The 22,901-nt window shown below is 39.1% G+C and overlaps 1 protein-coding gene across 1 annotated transcript in view; it reads right to left on the minus strand.

Moving 5' to 3' along the window:
- Positions 1-22,901, minus strand: part of LOC123761592 (uncharacterized) — a 338,154-nt gene that overhangs the window by 137,298 nt on the left and 177,955 nt on the right. Inside the window, exon 5 of the mRNA XM_069330756.1 lies at positions 5,168-5,374. Coding sequence (XP_069186857.1) covers positions 5,168-5,374 — 207 coding nt within the window. The remainder of the gene's footprint in view (positions 1-5,167; positions 5,375-22,901) is intronic.

Below are 22,901 nucleotides of genomic sequence, written 5' to 3' on the forward strand. Positions count from 1 at the left end.
AATTTAAAGCGAAGATACGTGTACTTTTATAATAGCCGAGCTTTAACCCCGGACAGATTGATCGACCGAGCAACTCTCTCTCAGAACAATGTTTATTTCACGTGAATTCATTAATAAACATATATGTTTTATATGTCTCAAGAAAGGCAGACATATAAGCTTCACTTTAAACACTTTACCATAGACATATTTAAAGTTCTAATGAAGATACATGTATTTTAAAAATTACGGAGCTCCCACCCCGTACAGACTGAACGACAGAGCAACTCTCTCTCAGATCAATGTTTATTTCACGTAAATTCGTTAATAAACACAAATGTTTTATATGTCTTAAGCAAGATAGAAATAAGAGCTTCATTTTAAATACATTACAATAGACATATTTATAGCTCAAGTGAAGATACATATGTTTTTATAGTAGTGCTCAGTAGCTTGTCGGGCATGGAGTGCAGACGCCTACGCACTTGCCGATATATTGTATAATTATCAAAGATACGCTAATAAAGCCTAAAATCTTATATGCCTCCAGAAAGACCGAGATATGAACATTATTATGATTTCACCAAATGAAATATATCATGTTCGAGAACAAAGATATATCAATTTTAAATTAAGTTTCGACTCTTGCTCGGGCGAGAGAGAGGGAGCGACTCTCGCCCTATCTATTGGAGATTCTGTCCACTAAAGACCCAAAGCTACTCAAACCCTCCAAGCATTATTTAAGTAATGAAGTAATATGGTATATTTACTATAATGTGGGTGCTGAATGCAGAACATGAGAAAACATATATTTACTCCAAACTAATATAATTTCATTATGAAATAAGTAAATAAGTAGCATCAAAGGAAGTCGACGGTCCAAGCGTCAATGTTGTGGAGCGACTTATCCAAGATATATCGTTGTTTGGAAAGTGTTTGTTGGCATATCCAGTTGTCGCACTTCTCTGCACAAATTATCACAAATTTAAATTATAATGTTAACAAGTAGAATACGTATTTTTAATAAAATCTAGCATAACTAGCCAGAAAACATTTAACATTTATTAAAAAATATATGTTTGGAAGTTAAATCGACTTCATAGGACAATAGTGTTGTTATATATACTCGTTATTCGTTGACATGCGTTCGCTACTTAAACTACCATGTACTGTACTTATGTAAAATCTCCCATGTCTCTTCGCTCATCTCACTGAACCCTACAGGCTCTGTGATATATTGTTTAATTAATTGAGATTCACAAATAAAGCTTATAATTGTATATGTTATCAAAAAGGCAGAGCTTATTTTAGTTCATTTATTATGCACCCCATACCCATCCTATGAGCGATAGTGGAGTGTTACAGAGGCACATAATGGGCTCAGGGACTGAGCCCCACAATTCATATAGCCAAGCAAGTTATAATCTTGATAAGCTAGTTACAAAAGTCAATGCACATTGTCACATCAACAATGGGCTCGAGTCCGACCACAAGTACAGTTTATAATTTAAGCAACTGACATATATGGAGGGCTAGTGTCACAATTGATATGTTTATCCTACACATAACCCCCTCTCCCCCATCCAATGGGCAGCGGTGGATAGGTTACAATCAAGTCGTTTTTTGCGTTTTATTCAGAGATTAGATCTTATTGGGTGAGGAAAGATATTCATATTTTAAAGAAGGCTTCTTGGCTGATGCTCTCCATTGATGGAAAATATACAACCTTTTGAAAATCAATGTTAGTTTGATCTAGATATTGTAATTAACGAAAGTATTTATGTCATCTGAAAGGTAGAAATATAGGCTACATTTAAAATCCTTTGTCATAAATATAACTGAAGTGAAAACGAAGATATATGCGTTTTGATAGTTACTTGATGGCTAGCTCTGAGAGTGTGAACCCCTGCACACCAGCCAATAAATTGTATAATTAGTTTCCATATATTTTAATTAATCTTAAAAATCTATATGTCAGAAGAAAGGAAGATGTAGCCGTTAATGTGACAACATTTAAAAATATATATATCTTAAGTTAAATAAATAATACCACCTTATTGCCGGTGTCCGGACACATGAAAATTACCTAGGTATCAGTATCCAGCCAGGCGGGGATCACAGGCTGCACAATACTGATAAATTATATAATGCACTACTTGTGGTCGATCTCGAACCCATTTATGATGTGACGACTTATAGTGAATTTTGTAACTAGCTCATCAAGATTGTAACTTGCTTAGCTAAATGAATTGTGGGGTTCGGTCCATTCATTTTCTTTCTTTATTATGCACCCCATAATACACATCCCGTGGGCGGTGGTGTAAAGGATTACAGAGGCACATAATCGGTTCAGGAACTGAACCCTCTAGTTCGTTTAGCTAAGCAAATAACAATCTTTTGACGCTAGTTACAAAATTATTAATGTACACATACTTATGCATACATGTACATATTCATACGTATACATATATACATACACATACATATTTAATCACCACGACAAATACACACATCAGTAATCTTTTGTGTCACAAGTGATTCAACAAGAGGCTCACAACAGTCACTATACAAGGCACTTTATATTTATGGTGAGTCACACAGTTACTGGTCTTGCTGCACACCCACCCAACTGGACGGCAGCTTTACAGTCATGTGCTGCACACCCACCCAACTGGGCGGCAGCTTTACAGTCATGTGCTGCACACCCACCCAACTGGGCGGCAGCTTTACAGTCATGTGCTCCACACCCACCCAACTGGGCGGCAGCTTTACAGTCATGTGCTGCACACCCACCCAACTGGGCGGCAGCTTTACAGTCATGTGCTGCACACCCACCCAACTGGGCGGCAGCTTTACAGTCATGTGCTCCACACCCACCCAACTGGGCGGCAGCTTTACAGTCATGTGCTCCACATCCACCCAACTGGGCGGCAACTTTACAGTCATGTGCTGCACACCCACCCAACTGGACGGCAGCTTTACAGTCATGTGCTGCACACCCACCCAACTGGGCGGCAGCTTTACAGTCATGTGCTCCACACCCACCCAACTGGGCGGCAGCTTTACAGTCATGTGCTCCACACCCACCCAACTGGGCGGCAGCTTTACAGTCATGTGCTCCACACCCACCCAACTGGGCGGCAGCTTTACAGTCATGTGCTCCACATCCACCCAACTGGGCGGCAGCTTTACAGTCATGTGCTCCACACCCACCCAACTGGTCGGCAGCTTTACAGTCATGTGCTCCACACCCACCCAACTGGGCGGCAGCTTTACAGTCATGTGCTCCACACCCACCCAACTGGGCGGCAGCTTTACAGTCATGTGCTCCACATCCACCCAACTGGGCGGCAGCTTTACAGTCATGTGCTCCACACCCACCCAACTGGTCGGCAGCTTTACAGTCATGTGCTCCACACCCACCCAACTGGGCGGCAGCTTTACAGTCATGTGCTCCACACCCACCCAACTGGGCGGCAGCTTTACAGTCATGTGCTCCACACCCACCCAACTGGGTGGCAGCTTTACAGTCATGTGTATGCATTACCTACAGTAAGCAAATTTTGGATACTTCGCTAAGATTTCGGGCAGCACATCATTATGAATGAAGTACTTACACATTTCATGGACACTATTGATGTTGTTATCTTTAAATTCCGCGATTTTTCACATTCTATTATATAATGACTCAAAGTATGCGAATAGTTCTGCTGACAGAGTTTACATTTAGTCAAATCTACATCATCAGATGTTACAAACTTCCAGAGGTACTTGTAGCTGAGCCTAAACCTAGCAGTGGTAACATCTAGAAGTCTGCTAACATTATTGGATGACCCATAGACGAGCGATTCATCAAAGTTTATACAATATTGTGAAATTGAGAGTCAGTGTAGTAACATAAATTGGTAAATCATAAATATTGTAAGTTAAGAATCTGATGCATGTGTGTGTGTTGGGGGGGGGGGGGGGGCGGTTATACCCTTGGTAAGCGAGAGTGGAAAGTAACCTTAGACGTACTGCGGTCAATTTTTTTTGGGGGGGAGGGGGAGGGAGGGTGGGAGAGTCAAATCCACCCTCCAACATCTGGGCATAGTACCAGCAGCCTCCACAACACTCCATCAGCCTCCAGCTGATGCTTGTAGATGCCTCATCTAACCTCACCTATGTCACACATTAACCTACAGTTCCTGTGATATTTAAACTCCTCATCACAGTGGCGTCTCACCAATATAAACTGTATTGGATTTTGTCCCGAAATAGCTATATGCTGACTGGACGTGTATGTATGTATGTATGTATGTATGTATGTATGTATGTATGTATGTATGTATGTATGTATGTATGTATGTATGTATGTATGTATGTTTTTATGTATGTATGTATGTATGTATGTATGTATGTATGTATGTATGTATGTATGTATGTATGTATGTATGTATGTATGTATGTATGTATGTATGCATGTATGTATGTATGCATGTATGAATGGATAGATGGATGGATGTATGTATGTACGCATGCATGCATGTATGTATGCATGTATGTATGTATGTATGTATGTATGTATGTATGTATGTATGTATGTATGTATGTATGTATGTATGTATGTATGTATGTATGTATGTATGTATGCATGTATGAATGGATAGATGGATGGATGTATGTATGTACGCATGCATGCATGTATGTATGCATGTATGTATGTATGTATGTATGTATGTATGTATGTATGTATGTATGTATGTATGTATGTATGTATGTATGTATGTATGTATGTATGTATGCATGTATGTATGCATGTATGTATGTATGTATGTATGTATGTATGTATGTATGTATGTATGTATGTATGTATGTATGTATGTATGTATGCATGTATGTATGTATGTATGTATGTTATGTAAACTCAAATCTTCCTCATTATATACCTGTCAGTAGTTTTATTTCTTGTAAGAGATTGATTGTTTCATCTTATAACTTAAAATTAACTGCAAATTTGTGTTAGCCGTTTATCAGTAGGCTGATCATATTACCTTCAGACAAAAACTGGACATTGTGAAGGAAAAAGTGAGTTACGTAATATATATTAAATTGATGAAAAAGTAAAGTGATAACAAGTTTTATTACATGAACTTATTGAGTTTGCAATTATTCTGCAATGACAAAATCCATAATAAAATTTACTTACTAGAAGCCAGAGTCTTTACAACATCCTGATGTTTCTGGGAATGTAGATGTAACTGGATGTCGTTTCTACCACGGCGAGCCACGGAAAAATAGATCTTACAAAGCTGGCATACCACTCTTGTTCCATCACCCCACAGATTGTCCAGTTTAATAAATTTGAATTCCTTCTGGAGATCGTCAGTAAACCTGTAGTTTCGCCTCTTTGACACTGTAAAGATAGACAATGATTTAACAAATATGAAGTATAAGCCACTGGCATAGAACAACAAAGCCCCAGGTTAACATACAGGCAAAACCAAAACTAACGCGACAGCAGAACACACACTGCATCAGAGATTCACAAGGTTGCCAACATGAATTTGTTATTTACTCTGAATAAATAATTGCCAATATCAATCAAATAATACAACTCTATGGTTATACGAGGTACTGGTATCCATAATATTGATATGCGATTATAAGTTATTGATAATAATTTATGATTGTTCAGTATTAAAAATTATTTATTGATTTTATTATAAACGGGGAAAATTAAATTTGTTATTAAAATGACGCAACAGTCTGGAAATATGAAAAAATACAGACTCATTCAAAACGGTACATATGGTCATCCTATTTATGAAGAATCAGCCTATAAGTTTATAGAAACTACATTCACTCTCCAGCGAAGAGTAAGGCCTACACTGAAGCACGCTGTCGGATATTTCCGACACCCCAATTACTAACCCCTGATATAATAAGCTAAATTCGTTACGTCAGAAAACTAACCATACTAACTGTATTAATTTCCAGTGAGGAAAGGTCTAGATGCTCTCTGGACAGCATAGCGGAGTACTGTGTCAGCCAACATTGGCAACGTAACTATTATTTCTCCCAAATTCTTAATTCTTCCAGTCTACAATTTAATTATATTTTAAAAGTATTATATAAGACTGGATTCAATTGAAGCTAAGATAGAACTAAGTAACTTTCTCCCTGAGGCGAAATATACAAGACGTAACTAAACGAGTCAATCGGAGAGGAAATGGTCACCCCATAAACTTTATATACATTAAACATAATTTACTTTCTTGGAAACTTCCAGTCCAGCATAACAAACAGTAAAAAACTGTTTTCTCTGATCGGAACTGATAAAATAATGCATAAAAAGACGCCTCCCTGTCCTCGTTAATAAATGGGCAGAAATTAGCGGTGTGAATAGTAACGTGACTAGACACAGGGGTGGAAGAGATGCCACTGTTTATCTAGAATTGGTCTCGTGAGGAAGCAAACTTAGCAGCCATGCTTGTACTGGACATCCGTGCCGTTACAGCGTTCTACAGCTGCTGTGACCTCTAACTACGAGATTGCCTTGTATCTGGTTTGTCCTATATCTAGTCTATTCATATTAATTGGCCTTTTAATAGCATAATAGATAGACAGCCGGTTATGAGGAAGGTGACCCAATAAATCATGGTAACTTTCTCATAATCATTTAACTAATTCTTCTGAACGTGACATATCTGCGATAGGGAACACATTTGCCGTAGTTAATAAGTTGTAATTGTTTAGCAGATCTTTAGTGGTTATCGGGGAATCAGTAACATCAACGAGCCGTAACGTGTGATAACGCCAAAGTCCATGAGAGTCATACCTGACTGATTTTCCTGATGCCTGTCTTATACTCATGCTGAACCCTTCAAGTTAGATAAGGCCATTGAGTATCCACACTAATACCAGTAGTTTAGTTAACTAAGAATTATTACAAATTTTCCTATCAATCTAAAATTATCGATAGATAGGCTATAATTGAATAACCCCCTCCCCCCCAAGATATGTGTAAAGGTTAACACCAAGCAGAAGTCAAGAATTTTAACAGTCCATTTTTCCCTAATACAGACCACTCCACATTATCAATTACATTTAATGAATCTACTTGCTGGGATATTTCCCGCACACGCCGATCCAGGATCAACACACTTAACAAGGCTTCTCACTTATCTCAAAGTCAAGAATTGTAGTTTGTGAATCAGATATTTTAGATCCCGGAGGGGGAGATAAATGTACTAAGGAGTACGAACGTCTATCTGGCGAGTGTTTACTATTGCAATAAGTCCTATTCCCTGAGTCTTTTATTAAATGTAATGCACGCACTCGATTCGTTCGTTTCAGTCCCAAGAATTAAATTTTTTGGCAAGTGCAAGCCCAGAGTTATTACTCTCGTGTTTGAAGTGTTTCTTTATAATATTCATTTGTTCTGTATTTTTGATGTAAAGTAACATACTAGTACGTCAAGTAAGGAAGTAAATGACCGGGTTTTGATAGCTTGTATTCCATGATAGCTTCTATTTCTTATATATATAAACGATCTGCCTAATGTCTCTAATATTCTCAAACCTATATTGTTTGCTGACGATACTACCCTTATCTATTCAAACCTCAACCCACATACACTAAATAATGTTGTGAATAATTAATTAAAAAAAGTCCAGTTATGGATGTCAACGAACAAACTAACATTAAACATCGAAAAGACTTACTACATCTTATTTGGAAGCAAATCATCAAATGCAATTCAGCTACAGATAGACAACATTAACATCAGTAATAAAAATGATGGGAAGTTTCTTGGCCTATTCCTAGACAAGAGACTCAACTTCAGCACCCACATTCAACACATAACTAAGAAAGTCTCTAAGACAGTTGGTATACTCTCCAAAATCAGATATTATGTTCCTAACTCTGCTCTCCTCTCACTATTATGCACTAATCTATCGCTATCTTAATTATGGGATCTGTGCATGGGGGTCTACCACTGCAAACCACCTTAAGCCCATCATCACGCGGCAAAAATCTGCTATCAGAATAATAACTAACTCTGCTTTCAGACAACACTCAGCTCCCTTGTTTAAATCCCTAAACTTGCTAAATATTAACTTCCTCCACACATTCTCTTGTGTCAACTACATTTACAAAACCCTGTTCTTAAATGCAAACCATGCTCTGAAACTCTCCCTGGACAGATGTAATAGGACCCATTATCACCACACCAGAAATAAATATCTCTTTGATATCCCCAGGGTCAAACTTAATCTGTGTAAACACTCTATGCAAATTAAGGGACCTAGTCTATGGAACTCACTCCCTAGTGAATTGAAAAACTGTAAAACTTTTGCCTTATTTAAAAGCAAAACCAAAAAGTACCTAATTTCATCTTCTTAGTTTCCTACACTAAGCTTTAAATTTGCTTTATACCTAGTGTTACCCAATCTCCTAATGTTTATGTAGTATCAAACAACCTTATCATTGTGTTCATTGCTGTCTTCTTTAATGTGCTAGTTTAATGCTGTATTGTGACTACCAATTTTTGTCAACTACCATTCAAGCTGTCATTGCAATCAATCTTAGCTACCTATGTGCTTTAATATACTGTACCTACAATTTTCTCTCATCTTCTATTTTTCATTCCATGTAACTGTTATAATTTTTTTTACTATAAATTTTGCAAGTATTTACCTACTTATAATTTTCTTGGATTAAGGACCTGCCCGAAACGCTGCACGTACTAGTGGCTTTACAAGACTGTAATTACCATATTATGTATCCTCACATTCCCAATGTACCTTCTTGTATATACATAAATAAGTAAATAAATAAATAAATGATACGGCTTAGAAGCTAGTGCCCCTTACATGACATGTTCCGTGTCCCCCCCTTACAGGATGATGAACGAGCGAATCTTGTTAAGATTGTGTGAAGCAATCTTGATAACATTTTTGGAAGAAAGAAGAGTCGTTCAGTACCTTAATCACACTGGTGACTGAGTTTAAATGCCAAATTCCAAGTCAGAGTAGATGAGAACGCCAAAGCTAGACATTTTTTTGTTGTAGAGACGATATTTATAGGCAAAGCCAAGGTGGTGGTAATCTGCAGGGCTAATTTGAGTGATCTTGAAATATTTTACAATGTCACACTTGGCAAGGAAGGCTCTTCCCGAGTAGCCCCTGGACAAGTGTCACACTTTGGAGCCTCTCCCGTCAATACTTGCAATCTTAACTCAGTGAGAGGCACCATTATGTTTCTGTGAACGATGCTACTTCACCCATATTGTCAATTAACTTTAATAATAATAATAATAATAATAATAATAATAATAATAATAATAATAATAATAATAATAATATTTCATTTATACAAGTGTAAATATATATCACAGCTGAACAGAGGAAGATACATAGGTAAGATAAATACAATGTGTAAAGCCACTTGAATACAGAGCTTTTTGGGTACAATTTAAGATAAAACAGTTAGGTTGTTTACAGAGGTTTCAAAGTTGGATGAGGTAGACACTTAATGCTAAACAAGAAGTAAGCAACATAAAAATTGCTCAGAAATTTAGCTTGTAGTATACTGCCTTCAGGGAGTCATAAAATAACAATTAATTAGGATAAAATGAAAAATTGTAATGGGGGAATAATTAAAATTAGGTAAAATAAATTAAAATTAATACATCAAATAAAATGATGTATGGTAACATTTTTAGTACATTTTTAGTAATTGAAAGATTCTAAAATAAATTATATATATTTTAAGTACTACATTATAGAATCTGTAGTTTTAGTAAGAGTATAGAAATTGTATTGAATATTATTAATAACAACAAAAATTATACAAATATGTATTTTAGTAAAGTCACTAGAACGCCAGGCATTCATAGCAACACATAAAATATATCGAAAAATTAAAAGGTTTAATGAAATAAACATTTATCAATAAACCAGAAGTAAGCTAACACATATGACTTCAATAGGTCATTTAGCACATTATGTACATTAGCTAATGACATTTATTGATAAAAGGCACAGGGAAAACAATTTTAGTATATAAATTTTTAAATAACACCAAACACAAAAACTGTATTTTCTTTGGCAGAAAAAGTGTGAATGAAATGTGTTACATGACGATAAGTACATATTTATTAGTTTCTCATTTAAACTGCTTGGGAACCGTATAGCTTTTAACTACATTTGGAAGATCATTCGACAGTTTGTAAGACATTAAGTTACTGGACATCCTCCTCAAGCGTTCTCTTTATAAACCTGCACCGGCAATGCTAATGGTGACTTTATGGGCTCCCTAGAGGGCTGTAACAGAACCCAAGGTCACCACATGCTCCCCACAGGGCTGTAACAGAACCCAAGGTCACCACATGCTCCCTAGAGGGCTGTAACAGAACCCAAGGTCACCACATGCTCCCCACAGGGCTGTAACAGAACCCAAGGTCACCACATGCTCCCCAGAGGGCTCTAACAGAACCCAAGGTCACCACATGCTCCCCAGAAGGCTGTAACAGAACCCAAGGTCACCACATGCTCCCCACAGGGCTGTAACAGAACCCAAGGTCACCACATGCTCCCCAGAGGGCTGTAACAGAACCCAAGGTCACCACATGCTCCCCAGAGGGCTGTAACAGAACCCAAGGTCACCACATGCTCCCCAGAGGGCTGTAACAGAACCCAAGGTCACCACATGCTCCCCAGAGGGCTGTAACAGAACCCAAGGTCACCACATGCTCCCTAGAGGGCTGTAACAGAACCCAAGGTCACCACATGCTCCCTAGAGGGCTGTAACAGAGTAGTGGGAAACGACACGTAGACCGTGCATTTTGCTTTTTCCAGTGCACGGTCTACGTGTCGTGTATTTTGCGTTACCCCAGTGAGTCATTGACGCACGGTCTACGTGTCGTGTATGTTTCGATAGCCCAGTGACCCTGAAACCGAATACACAATAACGTCATCCCTGTCATAACGTCAATATTAAATCTTCTATTTACTTCCAGTCTATGTTAACCAGAACATCGACTTTTGCTATTAGATGAACTTCAGTAGGTCTATTCCCCAATTAATATCCCCTTTTTTTCTCCATTTATACACATCAATAATGTAACTCCATTAATATTCAGAAGGTCCTATTTATTCCCCTTACTTATCTAGAAGCTTAATATTTAGTGTCCGGCCAAGGATCGTATATTAAGCATAGCAATGAGTGAAATCCACCATCAGCCATTTGCATGTAGCAAAGGGCGAGCAACACAGAGCGTGAACTAACATGTATCTCAGCGTTCGCCCCTGTTACCAAACCTGTATTTACCCAGGACCTTTTCCTAAATATATAACATATCCAATTTCTACCCATTGTTTCGTGTTCTACCTCGTGTTGAAACTTTTAGTAGGCTATAAATATCCCCCTTTGTCATGTTCATTCACTCACACCTCTATCATGTCACCCCTATTTCTTCACCTTTCTAGAGAATGTAATTTAAGCTTTGTCAATCTTTCTTCTGCTGGTACTGGTACTGGTGTCTGTATGGAGGTGAGGGCTGGTACTGATGTCTGTAGGAGGTGAGGGCTGGTACTGATGTCTGTAGGAGGTGAGGGCTGGTACTGGTGTCTGTAGCAGGTGAGGGCTGGTACTGGTGTCTGTAGGAGGTGAGGGCTGGCACCGGTGTCTGTAGCAGGTGAGGGCTGGTACTGGTGTCTGTAGGAGGTGAGGGCTGGTACTGGTGTCTGTAGGAGGTGAGGGCTGGTACTGGTGTCTGTAGCAGGTGAGGGCTGGTACTGACGTCTGTATGGAGGTGAGGGCTGGTACTGGTGTCTGTAGGAGGTGAGGGCTGGTACTGATGTCTGTATGGAGGTGAGGGCTGGTACTGGTGTCTGTAGGAGGTGAGGGCTGGTACTGGTGTCTGTAGGAGGTGAGGGCTGGTACTGGTGTCTGTAGGAGGTGAGGGCTGGTACTGGTGTCTGTAGCAGGTGAGGGCTGGTACCGGTGTCTGTAGCAGGTGAGGGCTGGTACTGATGTCTGTATGGAGGTGAGGGCTGGTACTGGTGTCTGTAGCAGGTGAGGGCTGGTACCGGTGTCTGTAGCAGGTGAGGGCTGGTACTGGTGTCTGTAGGAGGTGAGGGCTGGTACTGGTGTCTGTAGGAGGTGAGGGCTGGTACTGGTGTCTGTAGGAGGTGAGGGCTGGTACTGGTGTCTGTAGGGAGGTGAGGGCTGGTACTGATGTCTGTAGCAGGTGAGGGCTGGTACTGGTGTCTGTAGGAGGTGAGGGCTGGTACCGGTGTCTGTAGCAGGTGAGGGCTGGTACTGGTGTCTGTAGGAGGTGAGGGCTGGTACTGGTGTCTGTAGCAGGTGAGGGCTGGTACCGGTGTCTGTAGCAGGTGAGGGCTGGTACTGATGTCTGTATGGAGGTGAGGGCTGGTACTGGTGTCTGTAGCAGGTGAGGGCTGGTACCGGTGTCTGTAGCAGGTGAGGGCTGGTACTGGTGTCTGTAGGAGGTGAGGGCTGGTACTGGTGTCTGTAGGAGGTGAGGGCTGGTACTGGTGTCTGTAGGAGGTGAGGGCTGGTACTGGTGTCTGTAGGGAGGTGAGGGCTGGTACTGATGTCTGTAGCAGGTGAGGGCTGGTACTGGTGTCTGTAGGAGGTGAGGGCTGGTACCGGTGTCTGTAGCAGGTGAGGGCTGGTACTGGTGTCTGTAGGAGGTGAGGGCTGGTACTGGTGTCTGTAGGAGGTGAGGGCTGGTACTGGTGTCTGTAGCAGGTGAGGGCTGGTACTGGTGTCTGTAGGAGGTGAGGGCTGGTACTGGTGTCTGTAGGAGGTGAGGGCTGGTACTGGTGTCTGTAGGAGGTGAGGGCTGTACTGGTGTCTGTAGGAGGTGAGGGCTGGTACTGGTGTCTGTAGGAGGTGAGGGCTGGTACTGGTGTCTGTAGCAGGTGAGGGCTGGTACTGGTGTCTGTAGGAGGTGAGGGCTGGTACTGGTGTCTGTAGGAGGTGAGGGCTGGTACTGGTGTCTGTAGGAGGTGAGGGCTGGTACTGGTGTCTGTAGGAGGTGAGGGCTGGTACTGGTGTCTGTAGGAGGTGAGGGCTGGTACTGGTGTCTGTAGGAGGTGAGGGCTGGTACTGGTGTCTGTAGGAGGTGAGGGCTGGTACTGGTGTCTGTAGGAGGTGAGGGCTGGTACTGGTGTCTGTAGGAGGTGAGGGCTGGTACTGGTGTCTGTAGGAGGTGAGGGCTGGTACTGGTGTCTGTAGGAGGTGAGGGCTGGTACAAACCACATTGTTCTGCTGGCCTTGGAACAATCATACAGTTTGTGCCCAAAAGCAGGAAAAACCGGACAAGTGCATGTCATATCATTATTCCTATCAACACCGGTAGGTAATAAATTTATAATTATTAAGATACAAGACACCTATTCATTCACCATAACTTTAACACTGCACATACTGTTTATAAAAACAGCATAATATTTTAATCACAAGTATGGTTTCCTAATGGCTCCTTAAGACTTGTGTGCAAAGTACTTTCCCCAGTTATAAGTTCCAAATCATGTGTGTCGTATTAAACATCTCTTAAGAAAGCTGATTTATGTTATTTCCTAGTGTTCACTACTACTAGGTAATGATAAGTATATATCTCACTGATATATTACTAATTATATTCAAGTATTTCAGATGATTTTGATGCTGCAAACCGGAGATGGATAGCTGCGGAAGACATGTCTAATATGGAAATCGAAGCTTCAGATATGAAGCAAAGAATGCCGAGAATAACAAATGTATGCATTGAAAACCTAGTTCAGTAATTTAAAAAATGTTGTAACTTGAAAAATGTCGTTCAATACATTGAACAATTTAAATAATTTCAGGCAATCAACATAACCCTCTTATGTTGGCTAACCCTCTCTCATGTTGGCTAACCCTCTCTCATGTTGGCTAACCCACTCTCATGTTGGCTAACCCTCTCTCATGTTGGCTAACCCTCTCTCATGTTGGCTCACCCTCTCTCTCATGTTGGTGAACAATTTCTTGAGTATTTCGCCATCCATGCATTTAAAAGCTCTGAATATTTTCCTTTACCTGCAATTGGTTGTTACTGTATTTATAGAATATGATTTGTTCTATTTTACATTTGTCTGTTCCTTTTTTCAAAATTTCTTTCTGCCTCTCTCCTCACTGCCGTATAGTTGTTTCTCTTTGTATTACTGGTATGTTTGGCCTCTTCGAATATTGATTCCATTTTTGTGTCTTATGGTCTCTGGCCATCTTGAAATTTCAGTTGAACAAATCCTATTTAAACCGAAGATAAATGCATAAGTGTAGGTCCAATAATTTAATGATTTTTTTTATGGAGTAATCTTTGCTATGTTGATAGTGCTTGTTGTGTGTCTGCAGGTGCATTCAGTGTGTGTATGATGCCTGGTGTTAAAAAATTATTTTTTACTCGTTCATGCTCTCATTTAGACGTTTGGCCTCGACAAGGTTCAGTCTTGTGACTGGTGTGTGGGAAGTTTCTGTTGAAATGTAGTTTTTTCGAGACTACATTTCAAATATTACCTAGCATACATGGCTACTCCCCCTCCTTGTCTAATATATCTATATGTGTGAAATAGATTAAATCCATTTATTTGATATTCAGCTAATAGTTCTCTATTTTCTACATTCATCCATGTTTTGGTAAGTGCAATAATATGTATTGTTTCATTGCAGATAAGAGATTCCAGATCGTTCCAGATTTCCGAAGTACTGAAACGCACACCATACAGGCTCGGTGGATCTAGGTGCAAGTTAAAATAATTTACATATACTTGTACTGTATATATATTTAGCTAATTATCAGTATATAAAACCACAGTACTTAATTTTATCCAAGTAGACAAGAAAGCTCATTTATCAAAATACATTAACATTATACATATTTTTATCAAAAAGAAAAAAACTCGGAAACTCCGAAACTCGGAAAAATCCAGATGACATCTAATTCTTCACCTGCTACAGCAACATGAATGTTGGTCTCCTTACTACTGTTGTTGTTTCTCGTATCTTTGTATCGCTTGTATGATTGGGGGTTTGGCCTCTTGCTATATTGATTCCACTTGTGTGTGTTTTGGTCTCTGGCCCTCTCGCAATTTCTGTTGAACAAACCCCTTTTCCTAGTTCTGCATCTCTCCTTTGGCATAAATTTTGTTGTGCCTTCATCATATATTTCACAAAACTTGACATACATCTCATTTATTTCATGTCCTAACAGCAAGTGTTTCTGTCAAATTCTTTAAGAAAATATCTGAGTTCCCCATAATGACCTCTCCACAAATCAGGTTTTTCAACTACTTCAAGCTCATTTTTTTCAAGATTATAATGCATTGCATACTTTATTCCCAAAAATACATGGTTACTTTTACCCAAGGGAGGAAGGTACTGAATGATAAATATCTCTTCCTCTTTCCTGGTAAATATCACATCCAGAATGGAGGGAACATCCCCTTCCCTCATCCTCGTAGCTTGTTTAACATGTAGAAACATGAATGTTTACAGGATGAGGTTTACGAATCTACAAGACTATATGTATTTATGATCGTTAGTTTATCATCCTCATTGCATTTCTCAAGTGCTATTATGTCAACTTCTTGTGGATTCACAAGCATTATTGAATTTACCTTTAGGTGTTCTTTCACCAGCACAGCAACACTACCGCCTTTCCTTATTTTTCTGCCTTGTCTCCAAACTGAGTAACCCCTTGAGAATATGACCTCATTTAAAATATCATCTTTAAGTTTTGTTTCCATGAGTGCAACAATGTCTGGTGTCTGCAGCTGTATTACATCACTTAACTACAGTATCTTTGATCTCACTCCATCTATGTTTGTGTATGCAATTTTGCAATTTTCAGGAACATGTTCCCCCTCTCCTTATTCTTCACATCCCCTTTCTCTAGTGACTAGTGATTTTGTTGGTTAATATATATATATATATATATATATATATATATATATATATATATATATATATATATATATATATATACATATATATATATATGTCGTACCTAGTAGCCAGAACTCACTTCTCAGCCTACTATGCAAGGCCCGATTTGCCTAATAAGCCAAGTTTTCATGAATTAATGTTTTTTCGTCTACCTAACCTAACCTAACCTAGCTTTTTTTGGCTACCTAACCTAACCTTACCTATATATATAGGTTAGGTTAGGTTAGGTAGGGTTGGTTAGGTTCGGTCATATATCTACGTTAATTTTAACTCCAATAAAAAAAAATTTACCTCATACATAGTGAAAAGGGTAGCTTTATCATTTCATAAGAAAAAAATTATAGTAAATATATTAATTCAGGAAAACTTGGCTTATTAGGCAAATCGGGCCTTGAATAGTAGGCTGAGAAGTGAGTTCTGGCTACTAGGTACGACATATATATATATATATATATATATATATATATATATATATATATATATATATATAAAATAGGGAAGGGAGTACCACCTCTGGCTGGAAGAAGGGGGACCCATAGCCTCGGAGGAAACCACACATAATGCATTGGAGGGAATGTGGGTCCCCTCCAATACAGTTTCTGTGTGCTTTTCTCCTACCACCCCCTTCCCTTTTTTTTTTTCCTTTATTGTGTATTTAAAGGTTACAAAACATACAAGACAAATGCCTAAAGGTTATGGATCTCTTGAAGCTCCTCCGCTTCTGGACAGGAACCGAGGACGCAGCAAGCATTTCCCCTCTGGATCGCCACACTGAGACGCTGAAATAAAAAACTGGAAGCCCTTGGGTCTCTGGTGACGTCAATGAGCTTGGACCCCAATTCCTTGAGAAATCCCAAGGCACTCTTGCCCCAGGGGCCATGCGTCTCAGACGCTATGGGAACAAAGAGGTATTGACCTTCCAGTCGCCTGTACTTGAGTGATTTTGCTGTTTCCCTGTGGTTGGCCGCCCCACCTGCTTGATCAGCTCCGAAGTGTACATAGGTGTCAGCCAGGGTGGATACACATGTGTAGTCCCACACCAACTGTCTACCCTCCTTCCATGAGTATATGGTGATGCCATCAGGGCGAAGTGCTGGGAAATCCGGGTTTTGGACCCCTAGGATGCGAGGTTCTCTCTCCGCTGGGCACCCAGCTGAGACGAGGCTTCTCTTGATGATGTCATTGACCTCGTTGTGTCTTGCATGCCAGCCCTTTGTGCTTCCGCAATGCAACCCATGCAGTCCGTATTGGTCTGCTTCCACCCTGTTGCAAATACACTTGTATTCAGTGTGAATTGGGGCACCAAGGCGGAGGGCCACTGCTACACGAAGGGATTCTGGATCTAGGCGCGTGCCCATTGCAGACATGGGTACTGCCAGGAGGAAGTGTCCTGCATGGGGGGCACGCACTGCTCTGAGGCGGGCTTTCTCCTTGTCTGATGTTGCGACGCTTAGCATGGCATCAGCTACTTTTTCCACTAGAGGGTGGTCCCAGCCGGACTGTTTGTGTTGTTTTGTTGGCTCTATAATGGTTGCTGGGGCTGCAAGAACATTCCACTGATTTGAACATTCAGTGAAAGCAGGATCGTGTATTCCTGCTGAATCTCTCAGGGTTGCAGGTAAAATATCTCTGACGAGGTCGTGCGATGCATGAGAGGAGGAAAGGAAGGCTGGTAGAGCAATTTGGGAGGCTGTGCGGACACCAAGGCCGCCGAGTCTTACAGGAAGGGTTGCTTGCTCCCACTGAGAGTCGTCCAATGGCAGGTTCAGGACTTTCACCAGCATGGACCTCAGAAGGGTGTCATACACATTTAACTTAGGGCTGCTGTAGGATGGAGAACATCTCAGAAAGTAGGTCAACTTAGGGAGAGACAGGCATCTTGTAAGGAGAAAGAGAGCATCATGGGCATCAATCTTGTCAATCCTGTCCTGCATTCTCTTTAGGTCAGTGATTTTTGCAGCCAGGACCTCCTCGATTGCTCGTGGGCCAATGGGGGCACCCAGGAGAGTGCAGTCCGGTGGTTCGACAACGAGAATGTCTGGAAGAGCATTTTGTATTTGCCCAGTGGTGTCTGGGTTGCGGGAGATTATTTCACATTTGGATGCATTGAGAATGAGGCCTAAGGCTGCTCCCTGCTCCTGGATTTTCCTTATATCCCCCAAAATGGTTTCCGGAGTTCCAGCTAGAGTGCCATCATCCAGGTACCAGATGTTTAGCTCGCTTGTCAGACTATCAGTGACCTCTTTGATAGCTAGGCAGAAAAGGAGGGGGGCTAAGGGGTCACCTTGTTGGACACCTTCACAGGAGTTTATTTCATGCTCCCCAAAAAGAAGCTTAGAGTCCCCACTGTAGCACGATCGGATGAATGGGTAAAGGGGACGGAAATGGTTGTGTACAGCCCTGAGGACAGCGTCTCGTCTGACTTGATTGAAGGCATTTTTGAAGTCAAGCTTTACTAGTGCCTTCTGGTCCGGGAGATCAACAATATATATATATATATTTATATATATATATATATATATATATATATATATATATATATATATATATATATATATATATATATATATAGAGAGAGAGAGAGAGAGAGATCAACAACATATATATATATATATATATATATATATATGTCGTACCTAGTAGCCAGAACGCACTTCTCAGCCTACTATGCAAGGCCCGATTTGCCTAATAAGCCAAGTTTTCATGAATTAATTGTTTTTCGACTACCTAACCTACCTAACCTAACCTAACCTAACTTTTTCAGCTACCTAACCTAACGTAACCTATAAAGATAGGTTAGGTTAGGTTAGGTAGGGTTGGTTAGGTTCGGTCATATATCTACGTTAATTTTAACTCCAATAAAAAAAAATTGACTTCATACATAATGAAATTGGTAGCTTTACCATTTCATAAGAAAAAAATTAGAGAAAATATATTAGTTCAGGAAAACTTGGCTTATTAGGCAAATCGGGCCTTGCATAGTAGGCTGAGAAGTGAGTTCTGGCTACTAGGTACGACATATATATATATATATATATATATATATATATATATATATATATATATATATATATATATATATATATATATATATATATATATATATATATATATATATATATATATATATATATATATTTATTTCTATATATATATATGTCGTACCTAGTAGCCAGAACTCACTTCTCAGCCTACTATTCAAGGCCCGATTTGCCTAATAAGCCAAGTTTTCCTGAATTAATATATTTACTATAATTTTTTTCTTATGAAATGATAAAGCAACCCTTTTCTCTATGTATGAGGTCAATTTTTTTTTATTGGAGTTAAAATTAACGTAGATATATGACCGAACCTAACCAACCCTACCTAACCTAACCTAACCTATATTTATAGGTAAGGTTAGGTTAGGTAGCCAAAAAAAGCTAGGTTAGGTTAGGTTAGGTAGGTTAGGTAGACGAAAAAACATTACTTCATGAAAACTTGGCTTATTAGGCAAATCGGGCCTTGAATAGTAGGCTGAGAAGTGCGTTCTGGCTATTAGGTACGACATATATATATATATATATATACATATATATGTCGTACCTAGTACTTCTGGCTACCTAGTAGCCAGAACGCATTTCTCGGCCTACTATGCAAGGCCCGATTTGCCTAATATCCCAAGTTTTCGTGAATTAATATATTTTCTCTAATTTTTTTCTTATGAAATTAAAAAGCTACCCATTTCATTATGTTTGAGGTCAATTTCATTTTATTGGAGTTGAAATTAACGTAGATATATGACCGAACCTAACCAACCCTACCTAACCTAACCTAACCTATCTATATAGGTTAGGTTAGGTTAGGTAGCCGAAAAAGTTAGGTTAGGTTAGGTTAGTTAGGTAGTCGAAAAACAGTTAATTCATGAAAACTTGGCTTATTAGGCAGATCGGGCCCTGAATTGTAGGCTGAGAAGTGCGTTCTGGCTACTAGGTACGACATATATATATATATATATATATATATATATATATATATATATATATATATATATATATATATATATATATATATATATATATATATATATATATATATATGTATATATATATATATATATATATATATATATATATATATATATATATATATATATATATATATATATATATATATATATATATATATATATATATATATATATATATATATATGTCGTACCTAGTAGCCAGAATGCACTTCTCAGCCTACTATGCAAGGCCCGATTTGCCTAATAATCCAAGTTTTCATGAGTTAATATATTTTCTCTAATTTTTTTCTTATGAAATGATAAAGCTACCCATTTCTTTATGTAAGAGGTCAATTTTTTTTAATGGAGTTAAAATTAACGTAGATATATGACCGAACCTAACCAACCCTACCTAACCTAACCTAACCTATCTTTATAGGTTAGGTTAGGTTAGGTAGCCGAAAAAAGTTAGGTTAGGTTAGGTTAGGTAGGTTAGGTAGTTGAAAAACAATTAATTCATGAAAACTTGGCTTATTAGGCAAATCGGGCCTTGCATAGTAATCCGAGAAGTGCGTTCTGGCTACTAGGTACGACATATATATATATATATATATATATATATATATATATATATATATATATATATATATATATATATATATATATATATATATATATATATATATATATATATATATATATATATATGTCGTACCTAGTAGCCAGAACTCACTTCTCAGCCTGCTATTCAAGGCCCGATTTGCCTAATAAGCCAAGTTTTCCTGAATTAATATATTTACTATAATTTTTTTCTTATGAAATGATAAAGCAACCCTTTTCTCTATGTATGAGGTCAATTTTTTTTATTACAGTTAAAATTAACGTAGATATATGACCGAACCTAACCAACCCTACCTAACCTAACCTAACCTATATTTATAGGTAAGGTTAGGTTAGGTAGCCAAAAAAAGCTAGGTTAGGTTAGGTTAGGTAGGTTAGGTAGACGAAAAAACATTAATTCATGAAAACTTGGCTTATTAGGCAAATCGGGCCTTGAATAGTAGGCTGAGAAGTGCGTTCTGGCTATTAGGTACGACATATATATATATATATATATATATATATATATATATATATATATATATATATATATATATATATATATATATATATATATATATATTATTAAATATGACCGAAAAAGTAAGATTAATAATTCTAACACGAATTTTCTCAATCTTTCGTACATTACGCTTCACTGCTGGAGGTAAATTAAAAATCAATTCTCCAAAATTCATTTTTATTTCAAGTCTGACGCGACACGGGCGCGTTTCGTAAAACTTATTACATTTTCAAAGACTTTAGTTCACAAATACACAACTGAATAGAACTTACGTATCTCCGATTTTATATCTACATTTGAGTGAGGTGGAAGGGGTGATGTGGCATTAACACAAGACAGAACAAAATGTGGTATTAACAGGGTATTAATTTCATCAACACAAGACAGAACAAGGGTATTAATAGGGTATTAATTTCATCAACACAAGACAGAACACGAAACAATGGATATTGAATAGAAGTGTTTGTAGAAAGCCTATTGGTCCATATTTCTTGATGCTTCTATATTGGAGCGGAGTCGTGAGGTGGGTAGAATATAGTTGTGTAATAATTGGCTGTTGATTGCTGGTGTTGACTTCTTGATGTGTAGTGCCTCGCAAACGTCAAGCCGCCTGCTATCGCTGTATCTATCGATGATTTCTGTGTTGTTTACTAGGATTTCTCTGGCGATGGTTTGGTTGTGGGAAGAGATTATATGTTCCTTAATGGAGCCCTGTTGCTTATGCATCGTTAAACGCCTAGAAAGAGATGTTGTTGTCTTGCCTATATACTGGGTTTTTTGGAGCTTACAGTCCCCAAGTGGGCATTTGAAGGCATAGACGACGTTAGTCTCTTTTAAAGCGTTCTGTTTTGTGTCTGGAGAGTTTCTCATGAGTAGGCTGGCCGTTTTTCTGGTTTTATAGTAAATCGTCAGTTGTATCCTCTGATTTTTGTCTGTATGGATAACGTTTCTATTAACAATATCTTTCAGGACCCTTTCCTCCGTTTTATGAGCTGTGGAAAAGAAGTTCCTGTAAAATAGTCTAATAGGGGGTATAGGTGTTGTGTTAGTTGTCTCTTCAGAGGTTGCATGGCTTTTCACTTTCCTTCTTATGATGTCTTCGACGAAACCATTGGAGAAGCCGTTATTGACTAGGACCTGCCTTACCCTACAGAGTTCTTCGTCGACTTGCTTCCATTCTGAGCTGTGGCTGAGAGCACGGTCGACATATGCGTTAACAACACTCCTCTTGTACCTGTCTGGGCAGTCGCTGTTGGCATTTAGGCACATTCCTATGTTTGTTTCCTTAGTGTAGACTGCAGTGTGGAAACCTCCGCCCTTTTCCATGACTGTTACATCTAGAAAGGGCAGCTTCCCATCCTTTTCCATCTCGTAAGTGAAACGCAGCACGGAACTCTGCTCAAATGCCTCCTTCAGCTCCTGCAGATGTCTGACATCAGGTACCTGTGTAAAAATGTCGTCAACATACCTGCAGTATATGGCCGGTTTCAAGTTCATGTCGACTAAGACTTTTTGCTCGATGGTACCCATGTAGAAGTTTGCAAACAGGACACCTAGGGGAGAACCCATGGCGACCCCATCTACTTGCTTATACATGTGCCCATCCGGGCTCAAGAAGGGTGCCTCTTTAGTACAAGCTTGGAGTAGTTTCCTCAGAATATTTTCTGGTATGTCAAGAGGAGTACAGGCTGGATCACGATACACTCTGTCGGCTATCATTCCGATTGTCTCGTCCACAGGTACGTTGGTAAACAGCGATTCTACGTCCAACGAGGCTCTTATCCCTGTGGCCCGTGTGCCCCGCAGTAAGTCAACAAATTCCTTTGGCGA

This window comes from Procambarus clarkii, chromosome 24 (genome assembly GCF_040958095.1).
Source record: "Procambarus clarkii isolate CNS0578487 chromosome 24, FALCON_Pclarkii_2.0, whole genome shotgun sequence".
In the NCBI taxonomy this organism is placed as follows: Eukaryota; Metazoa; Arthropoda; class Malacostraca; order Decapoda; family Cambaridae; genus Procambarus; species Procambarus clarkii.